Genomic DNA, 25,671 nt, shown 5'->3' with positions numbered 1-25,671 from the left:
TCTTTCTCATGGTTTTTTTCTCTTTTGGACTGGTTTTTCTTGCCAAGCATGATGGATATGGAAATATGTTTAAAATATTGTATGTGTATAATCTATATCAGATTGCTTGCTGTCTTGGGGAAGCAGGGAGAAGGAGGGAGAAAAATTTGGAACACTAAGTTTAGCAAAGATGAATGCTGAAAAATGTCTTTGTATGTATTTGGGGAAAAATATTGACAGTTAAAAAACAAAACAAAAACCAAGGTCTTTGCAACTAGGTGTAGGATTTTCTAAGCCTTTTCCTCCAATAGAGGAGAATCTTGGAGGAGATAAATGTAGAAAGTCTTTGTATGTCAGCTTTATGCAAGTAATTCTTGCAAAAGATTTGCAAAAAAAATGCAAAAAATTCTATATCAATTAGAATTATCCAAAAGAGGAATGGGTTTCTTTAGGAAAATGTATTTCCCACCACTGGAGGTCTCTGGATTTTTATTAGATGACTTGCTTGAATGAAGGGAAAAACCCAAAGACTTAAGCATTTGTGTGGACCAGACACTCTAAATACAAATATTAAAGTGAGTTCCTGCTTTCAAGGATTTTATGTTCTACTGGGACAGTGGTAGTTAAGGAAGCATATTTTAGTCTAGTAAATCAGCCGGATGGTGAGTAGTTCCATAAGGGAGTCTACTGACATAGTCTTTTATGAAATAATGGTAATGTTGATTTGAATACAGCTCCCAGAGCAATATGAGGAAGGAAATGAAGGTGAGGAAGATATATAGTCATGTCAGCATGATAGAAAAGTGGCACAGTGGATAGAGCACCAGCCCTGAAATCAGGAGGACCTGAGTTCAAATTTGACCTTAGACACTTAATACTTCCTAGCTGTGTGACCCTGGGCAAGTCACTTAACCCCAATTGCCTCAGCAAAAGAAAGAAAAAAGAAAATGGTTGGGATAAAAAGTCTGGTCCCAAGTGGAAGTCTGGAGCTGAGGGACTTAGTTTCTCCTGGACATAGTCTTTGGAGGTCCATGGTAGAAGATGGAGTAGGATCAGGGAACAAGGCATAAGATGACTTGATTAAACAAGCATGATCTCAGGGTGAAAGGTTGGAGAAATTATTAACCAATGATCATGCCTATCCCAGTTTTGAAATCTTGCTGTCACCTTTGACTCCTCATTCTTAATTATCATAAATATTCACCCATTGGCCAAATCTTGCAATTTCATTTCTACAACATCTCTTTCATATGTCCCCCTTTCTCTACTCATTCAGCCACCACCATAGTGTGGCACTTATCTCCCCTTACCCTAGACTATTATAATAGTGTCAAATTTTTGCTTTCTTCAATCCATTCTCAATAATCTGCTAAAGTGATTTTTCTAAAATGCAAATTTAACCATTTTATTCTCCTATTCATTAAAATTTCATATCTTTTCCTTTTATCTCTTCTGTCTACTACTTAAAATCCTTCAAAACTGATATCAACCTACTTTTCCAGACTTTATTAATGAGTAGATAGTTTTTACATAGTACTTTAAGGTTTGCTAAGCACTTTATAAATATTATCCCATTTTATTCTTTTTGTTACCTATTCAAGTTTATTAAACAAATAAAAATTTATATTTGGAAGACTTTTAATTGTGACCTGCTTCAAGGTTTATGTTACTCTCAATTTTTCCATATAATTGAACTTACGAATCAGCTAACACCCAATGTATTGATTTAACTCTGGATTCTAATGCTTCAATTTCATCTTGTAAATTTTTCTTTGCTTCTTCCAACATTTCTTGAATTTCATTTTGAGAGTGATTAATTTAAAAAAAAATCACCAATTTGATAGGGAATCATTAAAGAATCTTCATCATCATTATAACACGAGCAACCTCTAAATTTGGAGCTGTAACATTTAAACATCTCTTTCTTCCTTCAGTTCTGTTTTTCTACTAATAGTCCATGCAAATTTGTTAATCTTTTGTTAGTCTTCAAAGGTAACATTGACATCTTCTGTAGCCACCTACTTCATGATGGTGGCCATATTGGGAATGATCCCATTTTATCCTTACAGCAACCCTGGGAAAGATGGAAATATAGTATTTAGGAAGTACCTGTGTATCACTCTGTGCTTAGTATGTTACAAATATTATTTCCTTTGATACTTACAACAGTCCTGAGAAATAGATGCAATAATTATTCCCATTTTACAGTTGAGTAAACTGAGGTAGAGGAAAAATGACTTACCCAAGTCAGAAATCTAGAAAGTATCTGAGGCTAAATTTAAACTCTGGTCTTCCTGAGTGCTCCATCAACAGTTTCACTAAGGCATACTCATTCTTTCTATAGTCTAGTCAAACTAGTCTTTTTGTTGCTTTTAGTCCATGTCACTCCATCTAACATCTTGACCCTTTGCACTATTTCCCACATGAGGAATATACTCATTGCTCATCTCTGCCTCTTAGCATTCCTAGTTTTCTTCAAAGTTCTTGTATTACCTTCTCATAAGGCCTTACTTCTCCAAGATGCTAATGCCTTTATCCTATTAATCTTTTACTTATTTTCTATATTTTATGGCTCATAGGAAAACAAGAATAGACATCTCTTAGTTTTTCCTCCCCTACCTTCTTCAAGAGAGTAATTGATTCCTGCCATGAAAGGGAAGAGGGAAGTGGAGGGGGGAAGAGGATGGTCTGCTCTCTTTGGAGTATGGGTATATGGAGCTAGAATTATATCTATGTGTTCCTTTAGATATTATTAGTCCAGGGGGTGTAATTTTTAGGTTTAAGTTAAACTCTTGTTTGCTATTTCTTTCTTTTCCCCCTCCTAATAGTATTTTCCAATTACATGTAAAGATAGTTTTCAACATTCATTTTGGTAAGATTTTGAGTTTCAATTTTTCTCCCTTCCTCCCTTACTTCCCTCCTCCAAGAGAGCAAGCAATCTGATATAGGTTATACATATACAATGATTTCAAACATATTTCTTTGTTTGTCATGTTGTGAAAAGAAAATCAGAACAAAAGGGAAAATAATAAAAAAGAAAAAGCAAACAAAAAATAAATGAAAATAGTATATTTTGATCTGTATTCAGGTTCCATAGTTCTCCTAAGGGGGTGGATGGCATTTTCTATCCCAAGTCTATTGGAACTGTCTTGAAATACCATATTGCTGAGAAGAGCTAAGTCTATCATAGTTGATCATCACATAATCTTGCTGTCACTCTGGTTTTGCTCATTGCATTCAGAATCAATTCATGTAAATCTTTCTGGGCTTTTCTGAAATTAGCTTGTCATCATTTCTTATAGAACAGCAATATTCTGTTATGTTCATATACCATAATTTATTCAGTCATTTCCCAGCTGATGGGCATTCATTCAATTTCTAATTCCTTGTCACTGCAAAAAAGGCTGCTACAAACATTTTTGCATATGTGAGTCCTTTTCCCTCTTTTATGATCTTTTTGGGATACAGACTCAGTAGTGATACTACTGGATCAAAAGATATGCAGTTTTATAACCCTTTGGGCATAGTTCCAAATTGTTTCCCAGAATGGCTGGATCAGTTCACAATTCTATCACTAATGCATTGATATCCCAGTTTTCCCTCATTCATTCCAATATTTGTCATTATCTTTTCCTGTCATCTTAGCCTATCTGATAGGTATCTCAGAGCTGTTTTAATTTGTATTTCTCTATTTATTGCTATTTTTTAATGAGAAAGAAGTACTTCCTTTATATTCAAGGCTTGATCCTTTCCCAATGTTAGTTCCACAATGAACTCATGTAGCAAATAGCAAAGAAACCCATTTATCTAAGTATCTAAGAAAACAGAAATCAGATAAAGAATAAAGATGAGAATATATAGTAGACAATACAGGTTAAAGCTTTCAAATTGGGAGAGAGATGGCTCATTTCAACCAAAAGAGGGAAAGTTCTAAATCTCACCCAGAGGAAAATTCCTGGTCATTGTATGAAGTGAATGACAGGACTCTCATATTGGCTTCTCCCTAGAGTTATTCTCTCTTCATGGCTGTGAAGAAAAATTGGAATCCCATGCATCTTCTCTCTTGATGATGAAAGCCAGAAAGAGCTCAAGAGATTCAAGAGTCCAAAGAAAGTAAAGAGATTAGATCTTTCATCAACTCCTCTTACCTCTCAATGCAACCAAGGGCATTGATCTACATCAATATAAAGAGAATCCCATACAACTAGTTTTTTGAGCCAAGATCACACATACATACCCTATACCCCACAACCATGCTTAGATGTGGGTATACATTTTGTCTTCCCTAATAGAATGGGAGCACCCTAAAGTCAGGGACCCTTTGTTTGTTTGTTTGTTTTGTTTTTGCCTCTCTCTAATACCAAGCACTATTTATGAAAATGTGTTTGGAATATAGTAGGTACTTAATAAATACTTGTTGATTGACTTATGGATAGAAGGAATTTCTCTTCATATATAGGTAATTGACTTCTGTGATGCCTTTTGATTCTTGAATTCTGTAATTACATAAACTTTATCTTTCACAGCTCAAAGGACAGGGCTCTATACTCAGCGGTCTTTTGGGGCATATTCTTGGGCAGTATCACTGAATATCAGAAAAGTTAAATGACTTCATACTAATTAAAGTTCCCATTTCCAAAGTGTTTTAAGATTGAATCAATCAATCTATCAATCATTCAATCAATAAACAACTACTTATTTACTGCCCATTGTACCAGGCACTGTACTAGGTGCTGGAAATAGTGCAAGTGTAACAGCTAGAATATCTTCTGACTCCAAATCTATTGAACGGTTAAAAGACCACCATCCTATGCGCCCCTATGCATTTCAAAAGTGCCTTTGGCAAAGTGGCAAAAAAGATTCAAGGGGTGTTAAGCATTACACAATTTTTAGATGATCCACAAATTTTAGTAATAGCTTCAAACTCTCTTTTATAGGACTGTTGTAAAGAGCAAATGAGAACGTGCAAAACTTTAAAAGCATTAAATAAATAGGTATACAAATGTCAAGTATTATACTTGTCTTAAAAAAAAATCACAGAACTCTACAGCCTTTCTTCTGCCTTATGCTCGTATGTTAAAAAAGCAATCCCGGAGTCTTGGGATGAGAGTCAGCCTTATACAGAGAAACTATCCTGAAGGAACTTTAGTGAGCAACTGGTACACCGACTCATTTTAAAGAAGCAAAAACGGAGACGTAGTGAAAAGAAGTGATTTGCTGAAGTTAATGGCCAAGTTGGGCAAAATCGGTAGAATGTCGGTACTGGGAGGGAGAGTGAAGATAACGTTATCTAAACCCTTCATTTTAAAAACGAGGACAACCGACGTCCAAAGAGAAGTGACTTGTCTATGGTCACACAAAGAGCAAAGGGCCCCAGCCAGGACTGGAATCCAGGTCTCGGGTCTCCTAGGACCCTTTCTATGATGCAGCTTATTTGTTTACCTGGATTGGGATCGCAGTCCTAGATCAGTTCTTTATCGTACTTGGGGGTGTACTTTGCTTAGCGCAGCAGGGAAGGACACCTGCGGGCCTATGGGCAGCCCCCAGGCCTATGACGCGGAGGGAATTCCCCTACCCCCTCTTCTATCCATTCCCTGTAGCTGGAGATGAGTCAGTCATTCAGTCTACAAGTTCCTACTATGTGCCAGGCATTTGCTAAGCACTTGCGGATACAAAGAAAGGAAAAACAACAACTTACTCCTGCTCTTTAGGAGCTCAGTTTAGGAGGGAGACAACATGCAAACAACTATGTACAAACAAGGTATATACTTGATAAATTACATGTAATCTCGAAGGGAAAACATTAGCAATAAAGGGGAGGAGGAAAGACTTCTTGCAGAAAGTGGAATCTGTGTTGAGACTTGAAGAAAGACATGGAAACCGGGAGGCGGAGACAAGGAGGAAGAGCATTCCAGGTTTGGGGAACCGCTAGTGAAAATGTTCGGTGTTGGGAGATGAAGTGTCTTGTGGGAGGTACAAAAAAGAAGAGTGTGTAACTGGATCGTTCAGTACATGGAAGAGAAGAAAGCGTAGGAAACCTGGAAAAGTACGAAGAGGTCAGGATTTGAACTAGATTCTGAGTTGGGGGACGCGGGGAAAGGGGAGGCGAGAGTCAGAGAATTACGCAGGGTAGGGAGGGGCACGATCGAGGGCTCCATGGCCTGAATGTCCAGAGAAGGTTCTCCCACGTCACAATTCAGTATCGATCTCCTGCATGGGACAAGGCGGTCTTTGCCCAGTATATGTGCATGTCTTTCTGTAAGTGTTTATGTGCATAAACCAGAGATATAAGAAGCGACGCCTGACATGGGAAACTACAAGTCCCAGCCGGCTTAGCGGATCCTGACAGGACCCTACGGATCCTGGCAAGTTTCGAGAGCAGCAAAGCTCCACTTTTTCAAGGAAACTCCTGCGACTTTCATTGAGCTAGTGAGAAGAAGGGCCTTAGAGGCGGGCCGAAGGAAGAAACGGAAGAGCAAACTTTCACGCCCTGACGCAGAGACGCTCCGCGTCTACAGGAAGTGACGCTGTACAGAGTTCCGGCTTCGGCCTTCTCCGCCGCCGCCGCCACTGCGGGTTGTTATTCCTAAAATGGCGCCCCTAGACTTGGACAAGTATGTGGAGATCGCGCGGCTCTGCAAGTATCTGCCGGAGAATGACCTGAAGGTAAGCGCCGGGCTGCTGGGCCGGGCCGGCGGGGCCGTGGGGCGCTGACTCCAGGGTCCCGCGCCTTCCGGGAGCTGTGCAGCTGAGAGTCCTCCCGCCCTTCTTCCCTCCTTCTTTCCGTCCCGGCCCCCGCCCCTGTCAGCTCCTGGAGTCCCGGGGGAGTGGGAATGGTGGCGGCGCCTTCCTGCCCCCCGGAGGCTTTTGTGTCCTTTCCCTTTTCATCCCAATCTCACTTTCCCTGCACCTGGTCCCCACTGGTCCCTGGAGCTGAGATGCAGAGAAGCGGGGAGTAGTCAAGGAAAGAGCTTGGGGAAACTTGAAACATCATCTGGTTCAGCTCCCTTTAACAAATAGGGAAACTGAGATACCGAGAGGGAAGGAGACCCAGGGAGTCGCTGGTTGATCTTGGGTTGGAATAAAGGACGGGGGCATGGACAGCTGTCTGAAGTCTCTGGGGCCTTCGGGGTCGGAACTTCAAGCTAGTTAGCCTGGCAGTTCCCGGCCAAGACCTGGGGATGCTGCTTCTTGCTGATCCTACATCGGGGCAGGGGTGCCTGCTTGTCCGGCGATGTGTGCTCCAGAAGGGGTTCTGGTTCTTGAAGTTCCTTCCAGCTTGAGATGCTCTGGTTCTGTCATTTAAGGGGAAAGTTGCAGTTCAAGTGTTTGAAGGGTTGTCATGTGCGAGAGGTATTGAGCTTGCTCCGCTTGGCCCCCGAGAGCAGAATTAGGAGCAGTAGATGGAAGTTGCAGCGATTGAGCCTTACGTGGGGGAAAACTTCCTGCCAGACCACAGCCGACTAAAAGTGGAATGGGCAACCTCAGACCTCCCCTTCCCTAGAGGTCTTCCAATAGAGACTCGATGGCTTAACTTCTTGGGGAACCTGTAGAAGGTATTGCTGCTCAGGTGTGAGTTGATTCCGATAAATCTGAAGGTCTTCTAGTTTTTAGATACTAGGGCTTTGATAGCCATTTGTAATGAACTTTAAGGTTGTCTCCCTATTCTTTCCCCCACCTCCCCACCGGAGAATAGGCATTAGGCTTGTTCTGCCTGGTCCTGAGGGAGCAGTGCAGGCAAAAGTAGAAACAAGTGGGTATAAATTTTCAGTGGCATAGTTTTGAAACTACCTAAAAATCGAGAGGTTTGGGGAAGTGTTAGGGACATAGAATGGGTCCAAGTCAAGAAGTTGAGGTTTTAAGTCTTAAGAATCTTTGATAAAGGTAATACTTGTGGTCTTAGGTAAGCTATTTTAACAAACCTCTTAGTATTTAGGCAGTTGTTTAAGATTAAGAATTGCAGAAGAATGAAATTCATTGAGTTTCTTCATCTAGGATTTCTGTACAACAAATACAACAAATCAAAGTTCAGCCCTTGTTCCCTGTTCGTTAAAAAAAAAAAATTGACCTGTTCTGTAGTACAGTTGACTCCCTCAATAAGTGTGAGTTCCCAGATGCTGGATTTCTTCAAGAAGACAGTAATAAAACACTTATTGAGGAAGATTTAATGGGAATTTATGTTTCAGCTATGGTAGGATTGGTCATTTCTGAGGTCCTTTTTGACCAAGAGTTTTTTGTGACTCTACTTTTATTTCTCTCTCCTTATGGGGGAGGGGGAGGAAAGCAATTTTTCTGAATCTTGTATGTTCAAGAGTTCAGATCAAACTTTTTATCTCTGTCAAATTTTAACACTCTGCTTTGTTTTGATTGAGCTCTTTTTAGACTTAACCATACTTGCTAGGAATGAATGTTTTTTATGTTTTTTTTTTTTTTTTTTTTTTTGCAGAGTTGGAGTATCAATATTAAGGTTATTGTTAAACTATATAGCAGAGATTATAATTTAATTCAGGAGGGTGAAATAAACCAAGTTTCCTTATTTTCCTCCATCCCCCAAATTCGAGTTGTTTATAAGCCTTAACAGGATAAGCTTACTTGCTAATTCTATTTATCTAAAGAAGTGGCAGCCTAAGCTCCTTTGTTAGAATGTAAGTTCCTTGACCATACAGATTTCATTCTTTATCTTTTTATCTCTGATATCTCAGTGTCTAGTCTAATGCCTAATACATTGCAAGTGCTTAATGTTTATCAATTGATTGATATTTTGAAGTTTAATCTCTGCTTCTTCCCAAGTTGTTTCTGGTATGCTACCATATTTTAGTAATTTGAGAATGAAAGAATTTAAATCTCTGGAATATTGTTTTTTTTTTTTTTTTCCTAAGTGGTTTCTTGTTTGTTTAGTGCTTAGGTGTTTGTGCTTAAGAGTGGGTACTAGTGCCAGAGTATTGCTTTACTCAATAAACTTTGATCAGCTGTTTGCTCAGTTGTTAGCCTATAGGCAAGTTTCTATTCCATTTGTAGATATTAAAGGAATTTGTCAATGTAAAATGCTGTTCTGAGAAGTCTTTTGCTTAATGAATCTGTTCAGTTCATGAAATTTACTTATGTGTAATAATTGCATATAAGTTTATTATGATTTTTTTCTCTTTGGAAGAAATTTATGGGCATTTTATTTTCAACAAGTTGTCTAGACACAAATGAGAAGTTAAAAGATTGTTCCATAATAATAATTGTGTATAGTAATATAAGTAGTACTTGGCAAGTTAGGAAGCACTTTCCTCAACAGTTTTATGAAGTAGGTTAAACAAATAGTATCTCAGAGATACGAAAAGACTTCTCTACAGTCATGGAACTAGTGATGGAGCTGTGATTGCAGCTGAGGCCTTCTGACATCCATTTCTTGTATTATTTCCTTGAAAATATTCAGCATTAGATGCCATGTCCACATTTTCTTTCTGAATATATTCTTCTCCTTTTGTCTCAGAGAGTTCCATGCTTCCCTGGCCTATCTTATTTAACTTCTCTGTCTCTTCATCTCTGTGCCTTAAGGTTTGCATCTCAAAGCTTTATCCTTGATTCTGTTCTCTTGGCAATCTCATCTCCACAGTTTCAGCTATTAGTGTAGTATAGATTGACACCCAAATCTTTTTTCAGTCCTGACCTCTCTTGAACTCTGGATATACACGAATACTTTCAGGACATATTTACCAAGACAGGACTTCTCACTAACACTTCAAACTCAGTACACCGCAGATTGAATTTCTTATCTTTTCTCAAGTACAGTGGGAAAAGTATTGATTTAAATTTAGAGGATTTGTATCTGAGTCTATCCTCTGCAGTATATCAGTTATTGAAACTTTGTTTTCACTTCCTCTAGTCTCTGGGCCTGCAGTTCAAGAACCTGAATTCAAATTAGCCTCAGAGGTCCTTAATAACTTGTGACCCTGGCAAGTCACTTAACCTTTGTCTCAATTCCCTCATATAATTATAGAATAATAATAGAATCTATGTTACAGGATTGTTAGGAGGATCAATGAGAAATTATTTATAAAATACTCAGTACAATGTCTGGTACATGGTAGGAGCTTAATAAATGTTCCTTCTTTTCTTCTCTTCCTTTAGGCATTTGGGTTGATTTTATGTTGTTTTTTGTATTATATTTGTTGATATATATATGTATTAGAGGCAGCTAGAGAGTGCAATTGTTAGAGTACTTGACATATCTTCAAAGACCTTGAATTCAAATCTAGCCCCATATACTTACTGTGCGGCTTACCCAGAAGGAAACATGAGTTAGCACTAATACTTCACAAACCTTAAAGTGATATAGAATTATTATTTATTATTGTATCTCTTATCATGTCCTATCTTCCTAGACTCCAAACTCTGTAAGGATAGGGATTACCCAAATTTTACAACTCTTTTAGTTCCTAATACAGGGTCTTGCAGCTATTTAAATAAGCTTTTGTTAAATTGCATAGAGGTCCTAATTTAATTTTAAGTACTTTAGTATTTGTTGGTAGCATTACAGTTTAAATTTTATCAATGGTAGGGTTAAGTATAATAACTAATAATAATAACTGATTGCTTTTAAGATGTGTTGATTGATTTGCCTTTTTGGCTGAACTCACCATCTCTTTTGATTCTCAAACCAAAACACCTATTCTGAATCTCAATCTCTCTCTCTCTCTCTCTCTCTCTCTCTCTCTCTCTCTCTCTCTCTCTCTCTCTTTTGAGAATCTTCTTCTGAATGAAGGCATTAGGAATGGTTTCTTTTGTATTCCTATCCCTAGATTTAGTCTAGTGCCTAGCACATAATAACTGTTTAAAAAATGCTTTTTCATTTGTTTAGCACTTTAAAGTTTATATTAAAGAGCACTCTCAGGATAAACCTGGGAGGTAGGTAGTTCTAGCCATTTTACAAATGAGGAAATTGAGGCACAAGGAAATTAATTAAGTTGCCTAAAGCCAAGTACAGAACAAGGATTAAAATCTTAGTCTCAGATCCTGTTCAACTGCTAATTTTTCTTTTTCTTTATTTAATTTATATTTATTTTTTATTGATGTCTTTTATTTTTGTATGATATGAACTTCCAAATATATATTTTCCCTGAAAAGTGAATCGTCCCTTGGGAAAAAAAAAAGCAAATATAGAGTTCACCAAACCCAAATGACACAAGACTATGTCTAACAACATATGCAATACCCTACACTGATAGCCCTCAGTTCTGTAATAAATAGAGGAAAGTACATTTACTCAACTCTTTTCTAGGATCAGATATAGTCATTGTAATTATATAGCATATCATTTTATTTATTTTTATTGTTTTTTCCTGTTATATTGTTGTACTACCCTCCTTTTTTTTTCTGGTACTGCTTTAGTTTAGTACTTGCTAAGTTTTCCAAAGTTTCTCTGAATTCTTCACATGTATCATTTATTATGACCTAGAAATATTCCATTACAGTATAAACCACTATTTATTTAATTATTCCCCTATAGCTGAATATCTATTTTTTAGGTTTTTGCTAATGCAAAATGCTCTGCATTAAGTATCACTATTTATTTAATCATTCCCCTATAGCTGAACATCTATTTTTAGGTTTTTGCTAATGCAAAATGCTCTGCATGAAGTATCTCAGTATATAAGATGACTTTCTACCTGTCATTGACCTTCTTGGGGCATATTCTTAGGAGTGAGTCATTGTCAAAAATAGGCCCTTTAATCACTTTTTAAAGGATAATTCTTAATTGTTTTTCTTGAAGACTTTCCTTATAGTTAGTTGTCATCTTCCTCATTCATCACTCAACTAGTTATTTTGTTCTGCTCGAATTAATTTGCAAAGTAATAATGTATTTTATAGTTAAATGTTTAGGTCTTATCAATCAGTAAGCCTTTATTAAGTGTCAGGGGATTTATATTCTATTCAAAGATGAAAATAATGGGTACATTAAAAAGTACACAGTAATGAACAGTATTAACAATTGAGGCTAGCAAGAATGACTTCTAAGAGTTGGTTCTTGAAGAGAGAAGTTCAAGGTTAGAAAGCTGACTCTCAGGCCAGGGTGATAGTCTTTACATGCAGATAGAATACTATGTGAGAGGAGGAACAAGTGGTCAGTTTGACTGAAATAGAGAGTTCTTGAGGTGGGGGTGAGTGGGGAGGATAGAATAATCGTGTTATCAGTCTGTAACTAGATATGAAGATATTAACTGCTAAACAAAGGAATTTGGTTTTGATCATAAGAAGCAATAGGGAGCCACTGAAGCTTCTTGAGCCAAGCTAGGTTAAGAATATCAATTTAGCAACTGTGTGGAAGATAGATTTGAGTATAGGAAAACCTGAATACAGGACGAACTTAGATAATACTGAGAGCCTTTTTTTTTTAAATAACTATAACTTTATTGACAGAACCCATGCCTGGGTAATTTTTTATAACATTATTCCTTGCACTCACTTCTGTTCGACTTTTCTCCTCCCTCTCTCCACCCCCTCCCCTAGAGGGCAGGCAGTCCTATTCATGTTAAATATGTCACAGTATATCCCAGATACAATATATGTGTACAGAACCTAACAGTTCTCTTGTCGCACTGGAAGAATTGGATTCAGAAGGTAAAAATAACCTGGGAAGAAAAATCAAAATGCAAACAGTTTACATTCATTTCCCAGTGTTCTTTCTTTGGGTGTAGCTGCTTCTGTCCAGCATTGATCAATTGAAACTGAATTAGATCTTTTTGTCGAAGAGATCCACTTCCATCAGAATATATCCTCATACTGTATTGTTGTTGAAGTGTAAAATGATCTCCTGGTTCTGCTCATGTCACTTAGCATCAGTTCATGTAAGTCTTGAGAGCCTTTTTAATTTAATCTTTATTTCTCTCTGAAGACTTATTACAGTGCTTTGCATGTTAGTTGCCTAATAAATGTTTATTGAATGAAAGAATAAATGCTAAATGGGAAAAATGTTTGTTCTAGTATGAAAGTTAAATGAATTTCTTACCTAAATTATTACTTTATTTTTGAAGGGGCTAAATTGGAGATACTTACTAGTCTCAAATGGATCTGTGACTACATTGTGACTAGTATATTTCTCAAAAAGTGTGGGCACCTAATCATGCTGTATGGAAACCCTTTATGTGTCCATAGAGAGTCTACTCAATGTATTGGAAGCTTTCCTTACTTTTTCTTGTTTGAGGCACTAGAATAAGTGATAATAAATGCTAATGTATTTAGGCTAATCAACAAAATGTTGACATCTAGGACTGGATGGCAATATGAAAATCCTTTAGATTGGAATGTGCAGGACCATATACCGAATCTCTGTATACTACTTTACAAATAATCCTGTGTGGATGAATGGACTATGCTCTTTGTACATTTTTGCAGGGGAGGTAGTCTTGATCTATGATTTAATTGATGTAAAGAAATCTTTGGTGAAGAAACTCTCTCTACTTACTTGAATCCACAGCTGTATTTCAGCTTAGAGTTTGAGTATTGGCTCATTTTTTTAATCTGTGGTTTATGACCCAATATTGGATTTTGTAACTGAATATTAGGATTGTGAAATTATTGTTTATTACCAGTAAATGTTTGATTTGCTTACCTTTTCTATATATCTATGTACCTGAGTCCATGTAAAAATTTCTTGGGTAAAAAGGGGTTGCTAGTGGAAAAAATTTAAGCTCTGGCCTACAGCACCCAGGAGTTAAGTGACTGCACCCAGAAATTAAGTGATTTACTATATTCTGCATATGGATGATGTGGTGTTGGTTGTTGAAGTACCTGTATTTTCTTGGTGGTGTTAGTCCAATATTAGCTCAAGTAGCAGATTCAATCTATACTTTGTTGCACTTGGCTTCAGAAGTTGTATTGATTTCATAATCATCTGCAAACAAAAAGCCATGCACCAATACTACTTTTACTTTGTTTTTGGCTTGTAGCCTTTTCAGGTTCAAGAATTTCCCATCAAGTGTGGTAGCTGATTTTGAGTCAGTGTTTGTTTTGATTGAAGGCATTTGACAACATGGTTGAAAACATTCTAAAAAAAGTAGGTCAGTAAGTACGCAGCCTTGTTTCACTCCATTGGTGACTGGCAAAGAGCAAAGCAAAATTGAATTAGCTCAGAAGAAACTTGAAATATTCAAATTTAAGAAAGTATATCCCAAATATTTATAGAGATTATTGTGTCTGACCTGTGGCAGAGCATTCTGAGGTTATATTGGTCTGATCAGCCACTGTAACTCAACTCTTAATGGAATAATGCCATTTTGGTCCTTTTTGAGAACAAAGGACAACTATTATCAACTGAATTATTAGGGAGCAAGTTTGTCAGAGAGGAGATTTAAACCCAGGTCTTCTGATTTCTTGTTTCTGAGGCTGAATCATTATTCACTGTACCTTTCCTACCAAAACTTACAATTAAATAAAACTTACAATTTATTAAGCATTTCATGTACAAAGCAATGGGTTAAACAGGATCTAGATTCAGAATATTGGAATTGGTATAGGCCAGAGAGGCCATCTATTCTGGCTGTCTCATTTTACAAGCAAGGAAAATGAGGCTTCAGTATGAAGAGACTTGTTAATTTTTTTGAATCCCTGGTCTTCCGGTTTTTGTCAAGGGCTATTTAAAGTGAATTATATTGTATCCCTTGGAGCTAACATCTTTATAGTATCTGCTATACTCCTACATGATTGAAAACTATGAGAATTATGCTGTTTCTTATTCATTCGTACATCTTGCAGTCAGCACAGTCTCTGCACATAGTATATACTTAATGAATATTTTACTGCAACTAATTCAATATGGCTGATTCTTAAGGTCATAGAGAGTGTTGAGAATTACTGACTTTTGTCTTATCAATTCTCTTATATCAGGGAAGTAGTGAAATAAATGGTAAAGGAGGGCTGTATTGATCAGCTTTTTAGAAGAAAGAATAACTTCTTGTAAAGGAAAAATCAGTAGCTGACAACTATTAAAAAAAAGCTTGAGTGAAAATAAGTGATATGGAGGGAAAGCAACTACATTTGGGGTCAGAGGACATTTGTTAGAATTCTCTGTTAGTATTTGTGGGACTTGGGGCACACTTGTTATCTTTTTTTTTTTTTTTTTTTGATGAGGAAATTGGGGTTAAATGATTTGGCCAGGGTAATACAGTTAGGAATTGTTGTGTCTGAGGACAGATTTGAACTCAGTGTCTCCTGACTTCAGGACTGGTGCTCTATGCCTTGCGCCAGGTAGCTGCCCTCTACTTGTTATCTTAAAAACAAACTTTGTTTACAAAAAACAAAGCCTTGTTTTATAGCTATAGTCTAATACTTTTCCTAAAGTCAGGAGGGAAGCATGTTTCACTTCCAGTCCTCTAAAGTTAAGACTGGTCACTTTCATAATGTAATTATTATCCATCAAGCAAACCATAAGACTTTGTTTTGGCTTTTATGTGACAAGATTGTACTAATTGTTGGGGATACTCCCCCCCTCAAAAAAAAAATTCCTGACCTCAAGGATATTTTAATCTAATGGTAGAGGTGACAAATACGTTTATATAAGATACATGCAGATGAGATGGAAGGTAACCTTAACCTTAGGGAGGAAGGCACCAGCAACTAGGTAGGACCAGGAAAGGTCTTGTGTAGAAGGTGGCATTTGAGATGACTCTTGAAGAAAGCAAAGGATTCAGAGATATGTGGGTGAATAGTTACAGAATTTCAGGAATGAGGGATAGCCCATGTCCTGTGACAGAAAATGAAACCTATGTGAGGAACTAGCATGGGCCACTGGACTAACATGGCTAGATTGTGAAGTGCTTGGAGGGGAATAATAAATGATAACCAAAACCTACCCTAATGTTATTATATTTATAACAGTTCCTGAGGGACTGCTCCCTATAATACTATTCTATTAATAGTGTATTTTAGCGAGTTTGTATCAGAAATTACTAGATTAGTACACTGCTGTGCCCAAAAAACCATCAGAAATGACATAGATGCCTTTTCCTGTCCATGTATGAAGCAAAGGTTTGATTGGTATACTGAAGTCTTTCAATACTGTTTTCTTTATGTGGTTGTGGTCATTATGTTCATTTAACCTCTTCAGATCTTTAGTTATTTCTTCTTTTAAATAAGATTGCTGAGTCCTTTCCAGTTTTTAAATCTATAATTTTGTGATTTTGGGGGGGGACTCAGTCACTTAGTCCATCCAGGCGAGTATTTTCTATATTGGAGGCATCAAATGATGTTTTGTCAGAAGGTGTGGTTGTTCTATGCTTCAGAAGTGAAGTCAGAAATTTTAAATTTCCTTAAGTATCCATCATGGTTCAATAATTCACACCAGCTTTTTGAGAGTCTATTAGTATATATCCCTTTCCATTGAGTTTTGTCTTATTAAAATGTAAGCTGCTGCTGCTGCTTCTTTTTTTTTTGCTGAGGCAATTGGGGTTAAGTGATTTGCCCAACGTCACACAGCTAGAAAGTGTTAAATGTCTGAGATCAGATTTGAACTCAGGTTCTCCTGACGTCAGGACTAGTGATCTATCCACTGCACCATCTAGCTTTCCCCAAATGTAAGCTTCTTGAGGGCAGGGACTACTTTTGCTTTATCTTTGTATCAGTTCTTAGCCTGATGCCTGGCATATTAGTATATGCCAATAAGCATTAATAAATGCTTATTGATTTATTAAAGAAATATATTTGATTATGAAGTAGCAATTCTCTTTTATTTGTTCAAAGCTCACCTTTCCCTAGCTTCCAAAGAATAGCCCCTTACTCTTCTCTGTATTCTGGAATTTGGTTTACAATTGAGTTTTGTTTATAATGTATTTTTTGGAAAAATGTTTCTATTGATATTTTCTGTTTCTTTCATTACTGTGGTATCTCATATATCTTCCTTCCCCCCCCCCCCCCCCCAGACCCGTCCCATATGACAAATAGTATTTTTATTTATTAAATTTTTTTGTGTAGTTAGGGTTAAGTGACTTGTCCAGGGTCACATAGCTAGGAAGTGTAAAGTTTCTGAGGCTGGATTTGAACTCAGATCCTCCTGAATTCAAGACCAGTGCCCTATCCACTGTGCCATCTAGCTGCCTCTTGTCAAATAGTATTTTTAGAGAGGAAAAAACGATTAGCACAATTGATTTGTTGAAAAAGTCTGAAACTGCATTGTATAACATGAGGACCTCGTATCCATGAAGGGGTAAGTTTTGGGTATCTTCTCATAATCTGTTTGTGCAAATCTTTGTAATTTTGTTACATTTATTTTTGTGTTTCTGGTCTCTTGGTGTGTCATTCTTTCCCATTTCCATTGTTGTAGTTACTGTACATTCTTCTCCCTACCCTTTCCCCTTTTGGTCAATCACTTTTTCTCTCTTTCTCTCCCGCATGGCCCCCCCCCCCCCCCAACTTATAATGTAGTCCCACAAATGAAGCATTCAGCTGTAATCAGGGTGTTTCCTTGTTTTGTCCATAATAACTGCTCTCCAGCTCTTCACTCTTAACTCCTGAATTTCTGCCTTAACTTATCTCCTCCTTGTTTACATTTAGAAACAAGTCTCTTACTAATCTTTGTTGTTACTCTGTTGCTGTATTTATTTCTTCTCACATTTCTCATTTCTCATTTTCTATATTAGAGAAGTAAATAATTTCTTCAGTTCTGTTTTATTATTGAATATCCATCTTTTGTCCTGTATGGTTAAGTTCATATTTGTGGGATGGATCACCCTGCACTGCATTCTGAGTTCCACTGCTCTTCTAAACACATTATTTCCTTAACTTTTTTCCCAATTGGTCAAGAATAGCCTTATACCCTTATATTGTTTGAATGTCCTTTCCTTTGTATTTGAAGGTCTTTCTCCTGATGGTTTCCAGAATTTGTTTCTGAATCAAATTGTCAAAGTTCAGTACTATATGTCTTGGAGTTTGCAGCCTTGGAAATTTTTTTTTTTTCCTGGAGATAGTCTATGAATTTTTTTTCTATTGAAATTTCATTTTCTATGTTCAGAAGTTCTGGGCATCTTTTGTTTATGATTTCCTTAAGGCTTTTTTGTCTTGTTATATAATTCTGGGAGATCTCTAATTTTAAAGTTATCTCTGTACCCTACTTTTAAGATCAATATGATTTGTTTACATACCAAGCACTTTTTTTTTTTTTTTTTTTTTTTGCTTCTCTTATGGTTTGTCCCTTCACTTCTGTGTATTTGCATTCTTAATCTGTTGTTCTCGCTTATAAATCTTTGATAGGATTGCTATTGCAGATTTGAGTTTGTCTCTTCTGCTCATTATTTTTATTGTATATAGGCCATAAAATTCTGCTCTCAATTATTATTTTTCTTTTATATCACTCAAAAAAAAAAGCATATTTGCTTCCATGTTCTCCTCAAATTCCACAAGGTCCTCTGTTTATCAAATATTGGGTCATCTTTTATTATGCAGTTTTTATTCACAGATTCCTAAACTTGTTTACTAGAACTTGACGCCATATTTCCTTTTGATGTTACTATTGTTAAAATTCCTTCTTCTTGAAATCTTTAGTACTCTCAGTATTCCCTCATCTCTCCCTCTCCCATTTTCCTAATTATTCATTTTCTGACTCTTTCTTTTCTGGTTGTGGTTTTCTTGGTGCTGTATCTCAAATAGTCTTATCTTCCTTTACTTTGTGGTTTTCCAATCTAGATCTCTGAATGGTTAGAACTGGTCTCAGCTGGATGCAGTGCTCTTTTAGTCTTGGTGGAATGCTACATAGCCCTTGAACTATCACTCTCTTTTCTGTTCATCAGAACAGATGTTCTGATGTTCTACTTTCTCTGATCTTCACTGGCACTAGCAGTTCAGAGGTTTGCAGCACTGGTACTTCCAGGTTACCACTTCCAGCAGACTTATGCTCTTAAAGGACTGTGGCCTAGCTCACTGTCCAGGTCTGACCAAACTTTTGGAGGCTTGCAAACTTTAGGAGACTTGCAAACTTCTTCAACCTGAAGTTGGAGTTTTCCATGGCATTGGAAAAAGAAGGTGGCGATAGGGTGAGATGGGGGGTGGGATTGGGAGACTGGACCCTGAGGTAGAAGTAGGTTTTAATGTAAGCCCATTTTTTGTTTTTTTGTTTTTATTTTTTAAATTCTGGTTGTCCTATACCATGGAAACAGCTAAAATTACTTTATCTTTTGTACATAATTTCTATTTTGGAGAGGCTTGTAGAGATCATGGGGATCAAAGAAAATATCTTGTCCTTTATCTTGTTGCTCATATGATCTAGAACAGAGTTTCTTTAACTTTTCCCACTTTTGATCTCTTTTTGACTGAGAAGGTTTTACACAATATACCTATAGGCATAAAGACACTATGTGCACAAATAAGGCATTTATTGACAAAATCATAATTTTACGACCCCGCCCCCCCAATTCAGTTACGAGACTCCCTAAGTGATCAAAAACCATAATTTAAGAAGCTGGAATCTAGAAGTTAGTTACAATATATTAAGAACAATAATCATTATGACTGTCTTACCCCCCCAAAAAAAGCAAAACAAACAAACAAACCCCAAACTCCCAAAAAACAACCAACAAAGCAACAACTTTGGTTGCAGTGTGCTTGGTATTCCTGTAAAGTTCTTTTCCTGCAGGAACAGAGTTTTCTATCCCCTCCATGATTTTATAGATTCTAATTTGTTAGAAAATTATCTTCAGCACACATATATTAAGCATCTACCAATAAGCATCTACCATGTGCAAGACATTAGAGATGCAAAGAGAGAAGCTAAAGTCTGCCCTTAAGAAGCTTACATTCTGCATATCTTAGATTAATTGATTTAGTTTTTTTCTTCTCCATACAGTGTCACTGTTTTAATTTTTCTATTCATGCCTCTCTGGATCATTGATATTATGTTTTATCTTTCTTCAGGTATATTGGAAACTGCATGTGTTATTCAGGTGTGGACAACATTTTGCATTCATATGGCATTTTTGTTGTTGTTGCTATTTCCTGCACCCTTCCTGATTTTTTTCCCCCTTTTTTTGATCATAGCACAATGAGTCATGAAATAGGAGGTGAAATGTCAGGTTCAAGGAGTTTGGCTGGAATGTAGATTGTGTGTTGAGAAGTAATGTGAAAGTTGTGTTAGAATCATATTGCAGAAGGCCTTAAATATTGATTATTTTGTCCTAATAGTATTCAGAAACTATTGAATGGGAGGATGAGGAGTAACATGGCACATTAAGGCCTTAAATTTTGGGAGGATAGGTGGGAACGGTCATGAAGACAATGGATTGGAGAGTGGAATGACTAGAATCTAGAAGACTAAAATCAGAAAGTTATAACAGTAGCCCAGATAAAAGTGATGAGAGTCTTTAAGGAGCATGGTGTAATTGGAGAGAAGGAAAGAGACTTTGTGGAAGGAGAATTGGCATTTTGGTAAATGATTGCATGATGAAGAAGAGGAAAGAATGAACTTTGATAGTACCAGACCTTTAATTGTTGGTCGAACTTCATGCTAGGTTTTGAAGCTATCTAATAGCCCACATGCCTACTCACTGGAATATAATTAGCAAGATGATCTAGGAAGTAGGTAAATGGTTATTATATATAGTATTTAAAATGACAGTGAAACAGGTAATATTGGTGAATACACCTGGTTGGTTCAATGACTGGAGTACTAGGATCAGAATAGGAATATCTGAGTTCCAATCTTGCCTTGAACAAGCTATGTGACCCGCGACAAGACATTTAACCTGTCTTAGCTTCACTTTTCTTAGTTGTAAAATGGGAAAATAGTTCACAGAATTGTTGTGAAACTCATATGGAATAATAGATAAGAAGTACTTGAATCACCATTGAATCACTAAGAATTATCATCTCTATTTTACTAGTGTAGAAACAAGTTTTTAAAAATTATGTGTTGCTCAAGACCATATCGTTTAATTTTCAGACAGTAGTGGAACCCAGGTTTTCTAATTATAGATTCTATGCTCTTTTAACTTTCATTTATTTTTGAGTATTTGGAGAACTCTGATATGGAAGGGGAATTAGTTCTGCTTGGTTCCAGAGTACTGAATTAATAGCAATTGATAAAAATTGTGCACTGGGGATCTCTTCAATAAAGAGAACTAATTCAGTTTCAGTTGATCAAAGATGGGCAGAAGCAGCTACACCCAAAGAAAGAACACTGGGAAATGAATATAAACTGCTTGCATTTTTGTTTTTCTTCCCGGGTTATTTATACCTTCTGAATTCAATTCTCCCTGTGCAACAAGAAAACTGTTCGGTTCTGCACACATATATTGTACCTAGGATATACTGTAACCTATTCAACATGTAAAGGACTGCTTGCCATCTGGGCGAGGGGGTGGAGGGTGAGAGGGGAAAAATCGGAACAGAAGTGAATGCAAGGGATAATGCTGTAAAAAATTACCCTGGCATGAGTTCTATCTATAAAAAGTTATTTTAAAAAAAGTAATTTTATTATAATTTGTAAAATATTACAAAAATTAATAAAGCTGAGGAATGACCAAAAAAAAATTGTGCACTGGTAGATTTACAGTTGATAAAAATAAAAATTTTCCTACAAGTGAAAGCTATGTACACCAAATAGGTGGTGGGATTTTCCTCACTAAGGATCTTTAAAACAAAGGATGATTGACCATTTGTCTGGGATCTTTAGAGGGAATTCTTCAGATTGCTTCTGATGTTTCTTCTAATCCTGAGGGTTTTTTTTTTTTTTTTTTTTTTTTTTTGATTCTGTCTCTCTAGGATTAGGAACTTGTGTTACTTGTAAAGCTTGCAGAATCTTGTGTTGAAGAAACAGATACTGTGTTTTAGTTGAATTTTTGATCTTCTTCAATGCTCAGCAATGCCCAGAACTTCATAGTACTTGCTTAATAAATATTTATTGAATGAAATAATCTTATTGTCTTGAATTGTTGTCTAAATGATATAATTTAAATTTTCTATATTATTGTTTATTCAGCAACTCAAATAAAGCATTTCTTAAGCACTACCAGGTTTAGATAAGCTATAGGTAAGGAGCTGCTGTCTTTTCCCAGCTAGATTTTAAATGATCACTTAAGAGCACTTCTCTACTTAAAGTAGAGAAAATATTTTATATAGCTGTATATTGCCATAGGGTATGGCACAGTACTTTGCACTATCTAAAGGTAAAACATCATTTGATGGAAAAAATTATTGAACTGGGAGTTCACTGCATCACAGAATACATGAGAAGGAGGAATAAAAATAAAAAGACGAGTTTTTAAAAAAAATAAAAAGACGACTTTAAAAGTGAAACGGAAGTTTAGTGAAACAGGTTTGTATATTTGCTCCAGGAAGCCATTGAAGGTGATTGAATTGGTGGTGGTGGTGGGTAATATGGTCAGATTTGCGCCTTGTGAAAAACCAATTTGACAGCTGAGCAAAGAGGATGGTTAGACTGGAGTGGGGAAAGACATGAGGTTGGAAAACTAACCAGAATGCTATTGTACTGGTTTAGGCAGGAGGGGATAGTAGTTCAAACCAGGGTGGTGACAGTGTCAGAGGAGAGAAGTGGGGGATGGTGTATGAGAGATGTTGTAAAACTGATAAGACTTGTCAAGGGACTGAACGAGGGAGGTGGAGGAAGAATAAAAAATAGAGGTTATGAGGCTGGATGACTGGGAGGATAGTACTCTTAATACTAACAGGGAAGTTAGGAGAAAAGGGAGTATTAGGGATAAAGATACTGTTTTGATTTGGAGAAGATGAATTTAAAGCTATCTTTGAGAACTCCAGTTCGAGATGTTTAACAGATCTTTAGCATAATGCCTGGCACATTAGGTGCTTAATAAATGTTTATTAAATTAGAGATAAGAAGAGAAGTAAAAGCTAAGTTAATTTGAGAAGCAAAGATTTTATAATTGAATCCATGGAAGCTGATGAGATTACCAAGGGAAATTGTAGAGGGGAGGAGAAAAAAGGAGGATCCAACACAGAGCTTTGGGAAACATCCATAGTGGGCAAAACTTAGATGACAGTTCTGCAAAAAAAGATTGAAAAGAAGTGGTCAGATAAATAGGAAAGAATTAGGAGAAGGAGAAAGGAGGGGAAAAAGAGAAGAGAAAGAAAGAGAGAAAGAGCATGTGCATTAAGAGTAATGAGTAAATTAAATTCATTATATATATGTATATATGTATTTATGGTAGAAAGCTAATGTAGATATAACAAAAGATCAACAAATGTTTCAATTAAGTGTTGGGCAGGCAGGGAGGCATAGCCCATGAGATTCTGGACTTGATCAAAATCAGATCAGGGATGCAGTGACATAATCAGTTTTTATAGTTACTGTTAATGTGTCAGCCACTCTGCTAAGTGCTCAGGATACAAAAAGAGGCAAACAAGCCAACAAACAAAAACAAAATAATCAGTGCCTGTTCTCACGGAGCTCACAGTATAATGACAGAGACAACATGGAAATAATTATGTACAAACAAGGTATACATAGAATATTTGAGAAGTAATTGGGCTATTCTCAGAGGAAAGGCACTAAATTTACAGTGAACTGGCCTCTAACAAGGACACTTCTGATTCTTTGCATTTCCATTGCCTGTCTCTCATGCCTGGAGCTTTCCCCTTCCTCTTTATCTGCCTTCTGATTTCCTTCAAGTCTAAGTTAAATTCCAACCATCTGCAAGAATGTTTTCCTGGTCCTCCATAATTAACCGTAGAGCATTTCTTCAAAGATTATTCTAAAATAGCCTGTATATGTCTTGTTTATACATAATTGTTTTTTAAGTCCTTCCCCTTCTCCCCCAAGTAGAATATGAACTTCTTGAGAGTAGTTTTTGAATTTGTTTTTGAATTTGTTTGCTTTTCTTTATTTTCCAAGTGCTTAGTACATTTCATTGCTTGGTACATACTACTTCATGCTTAATGATGCTTGTTGACTTGCTCTGTTCTCTAAGATATCATACTAGGAGCGTTAGTGAATATAAAGACTGAGAATATATGACATACATAGAGATACATATAATACACGTTATGATGTGAAAGTATATTTAGAGGTACAGAATATTCAGAGAAAAGAGGGGCAATGTTGTTTCAAGTCAAAATCTGTATGACAGTTTATTAATATGCAAGCATTTCTTCTGGAAAGGGATCCAGATGGGCAGTTTCTTCTACTAATTGATATTTTCTCTGTAGCTCAATTAACTTCCAGCTTATATTTCATAGTAATTGTGAAACAAGAGGTAAAATTCCACCACAAAGTAAAATCAAGATAAGTTCAATTTTAGAGTTTTGTTTTACATATCATAACAATAGTAATATTAATACAACATATTGTTAAAAGAAACTATATACCTGCTATCAATTAACTCTTTTTTTCAGTACTTTTTAAAGATTTCCCTTTCAGTCTGGTCCTAGGTGAACAAAATGATCCCTCTTTTAAGTTGATTAAACAAAGACATTTCTTATTTGGTCATTATAATTAAGTTACTTTCTTGGTATAATTTTAAATCATCTTCCAGAATGTTTGGACTAATTTATAATTATACCAACTGTAAATTAGTTTACTCATTTTTCTACAATTTCTCTAACATTAATTATTTCCATTTTTTGTCATCTTTGATAGTTTGATGGGTGTATTGATAAGGCTTTAAGTTGTTTTGATTTGTAATTCTCTTCTTTGGAGCACTCTTTCACATAGTTGTTAATGGTTTGTATTTCTTATTTTAAGAAATGTTGTTTATCACCTTAGAACATTATAAGAAAATACTTTTCATAGTCTTTGTTTTCTGTATAACTGGATATAAATCATCAGAGATATTTGATATGAAGATTTTCCCTCTGTAATAGCTTTCCTTCTTGTCCTAGTTCTGTTAAAATAAAATAAAAAACCTTTTGCAAGAATAAATTACATCTCTCACTTCCGGGGGCGGAGCCAAGATGGCTGAGAAGGCACACACGACTCTCTAAACTCCTCTCATTCCCCTCATAACCAACTATTTAATCCAGCCTCAAAAATAGCTCTTCACTGCTTAAATTCTTGAAGATTAGAAGTACTGCAATTTACCTGCCAGGAGTCAATCTGGAAGCTCGCCAGGAAAGGTTTGTCCTGAGGGGCCAGGAACAGACTAGCACAGGCTGCGAGAGACTAGCGTCCTGAGCAGACCAGGGGCGGGAGTGATCTCTGTGGCTAGAGAAGTTAGAGAGACGACTCTGCTATAGGCTGACTGCTCTGCCTTGACTACAAAGCAGTAAACTGGCAGAGAAATGAAAGCCTAAAACAGAGGGTCCTCTAAAAAATGCCAGAACCTAACGAGATCTGGCTATAACCCCTTAAACCCGGAAGTGACTCAGGCAGACTTTAACGCACCCTGCAGCCACATCCTGCAGTTCGGGGCTTTTGCGGGGGCATGTACAAATCTGCACGGCAAGGGGGCACAGCCTGGGCAGCCTCTAATCGGCAGAGTGGGGGCTCGGCCTGGGGCAATAGAACCTCCTCAGCTGACTGTGCTTCCAGGGGCAGACACTTCCAGTTCCTGCAAATACATTCACTGCTCAGCTGCTAATACCCACAGCCCCAGGGCAGGCTTTGGCTTGGGGTAGTGAAACTCTCACTGCTCAGGGTCTAGCCCCAGGGCAGTCGTTATCTCAAAGAACAGCAGGGGTTCTTTGAAGAGCACTTTCCCAGCTCTGCCCTGCAGGCCTCAGTTATTCCCGGGTGGGGAGCTCTTTCCC

General features: G+C 36.9%; 1 protein-coding gene and 1 pseudogene across 1 annotated transcript in view; one reads left to right on the top strand and one right to left on the bottom strand.

Annotated features, from left to right (window-relative positions):
- Positions 1–1,617: 1,617 nt before the first annotated feature.
- LOC127550582 (prefoldin subunit 4-like) lies at positions 1,618–2,018 on the bottom strand (annotated as a pseudogene).
- A 4,509-nt stretch (positions 2,019–6,527) lies between these two features.
- Positions 6,528–25,671, top strand: part of PPP6C (protein phosphatase 6 catalytic subunit) — a 58,369-nt gene continuing 39,225 nt past the window's right edge. Inside the window, exon 1 of the mRNA XM_051979658.1 lies at positions 6,528–6,645. Coding sequence (XP_051835618.1) covers positions 6,571–6,645 — 75 coding nt within the window. The 5' untranslated portion in view covers positions 6,528–6,570. The remainder of the gene's footprint in view (positions 6,646–25,671) is intronic.

The sequence above is a fragment of the Antechinus flavipes genome, chromosome 2 (genome assembly GCF_016432865.1).
Source record: "Antechinus flavipes isolate AdamAnt ecotype Samford, QLD, Australia chromosome 2, AdamAnt_v2, whole genome shotgun sequence".
NCBI lineage: Eukaryota > Metazoa > Chordata > Mammalia > Dasyuromorphia > Dasyuridae > Antechinus > Antechinus flavipes.
This window is presented reverse-complemented; position numbering and strand designations above follow the sequence as displayed.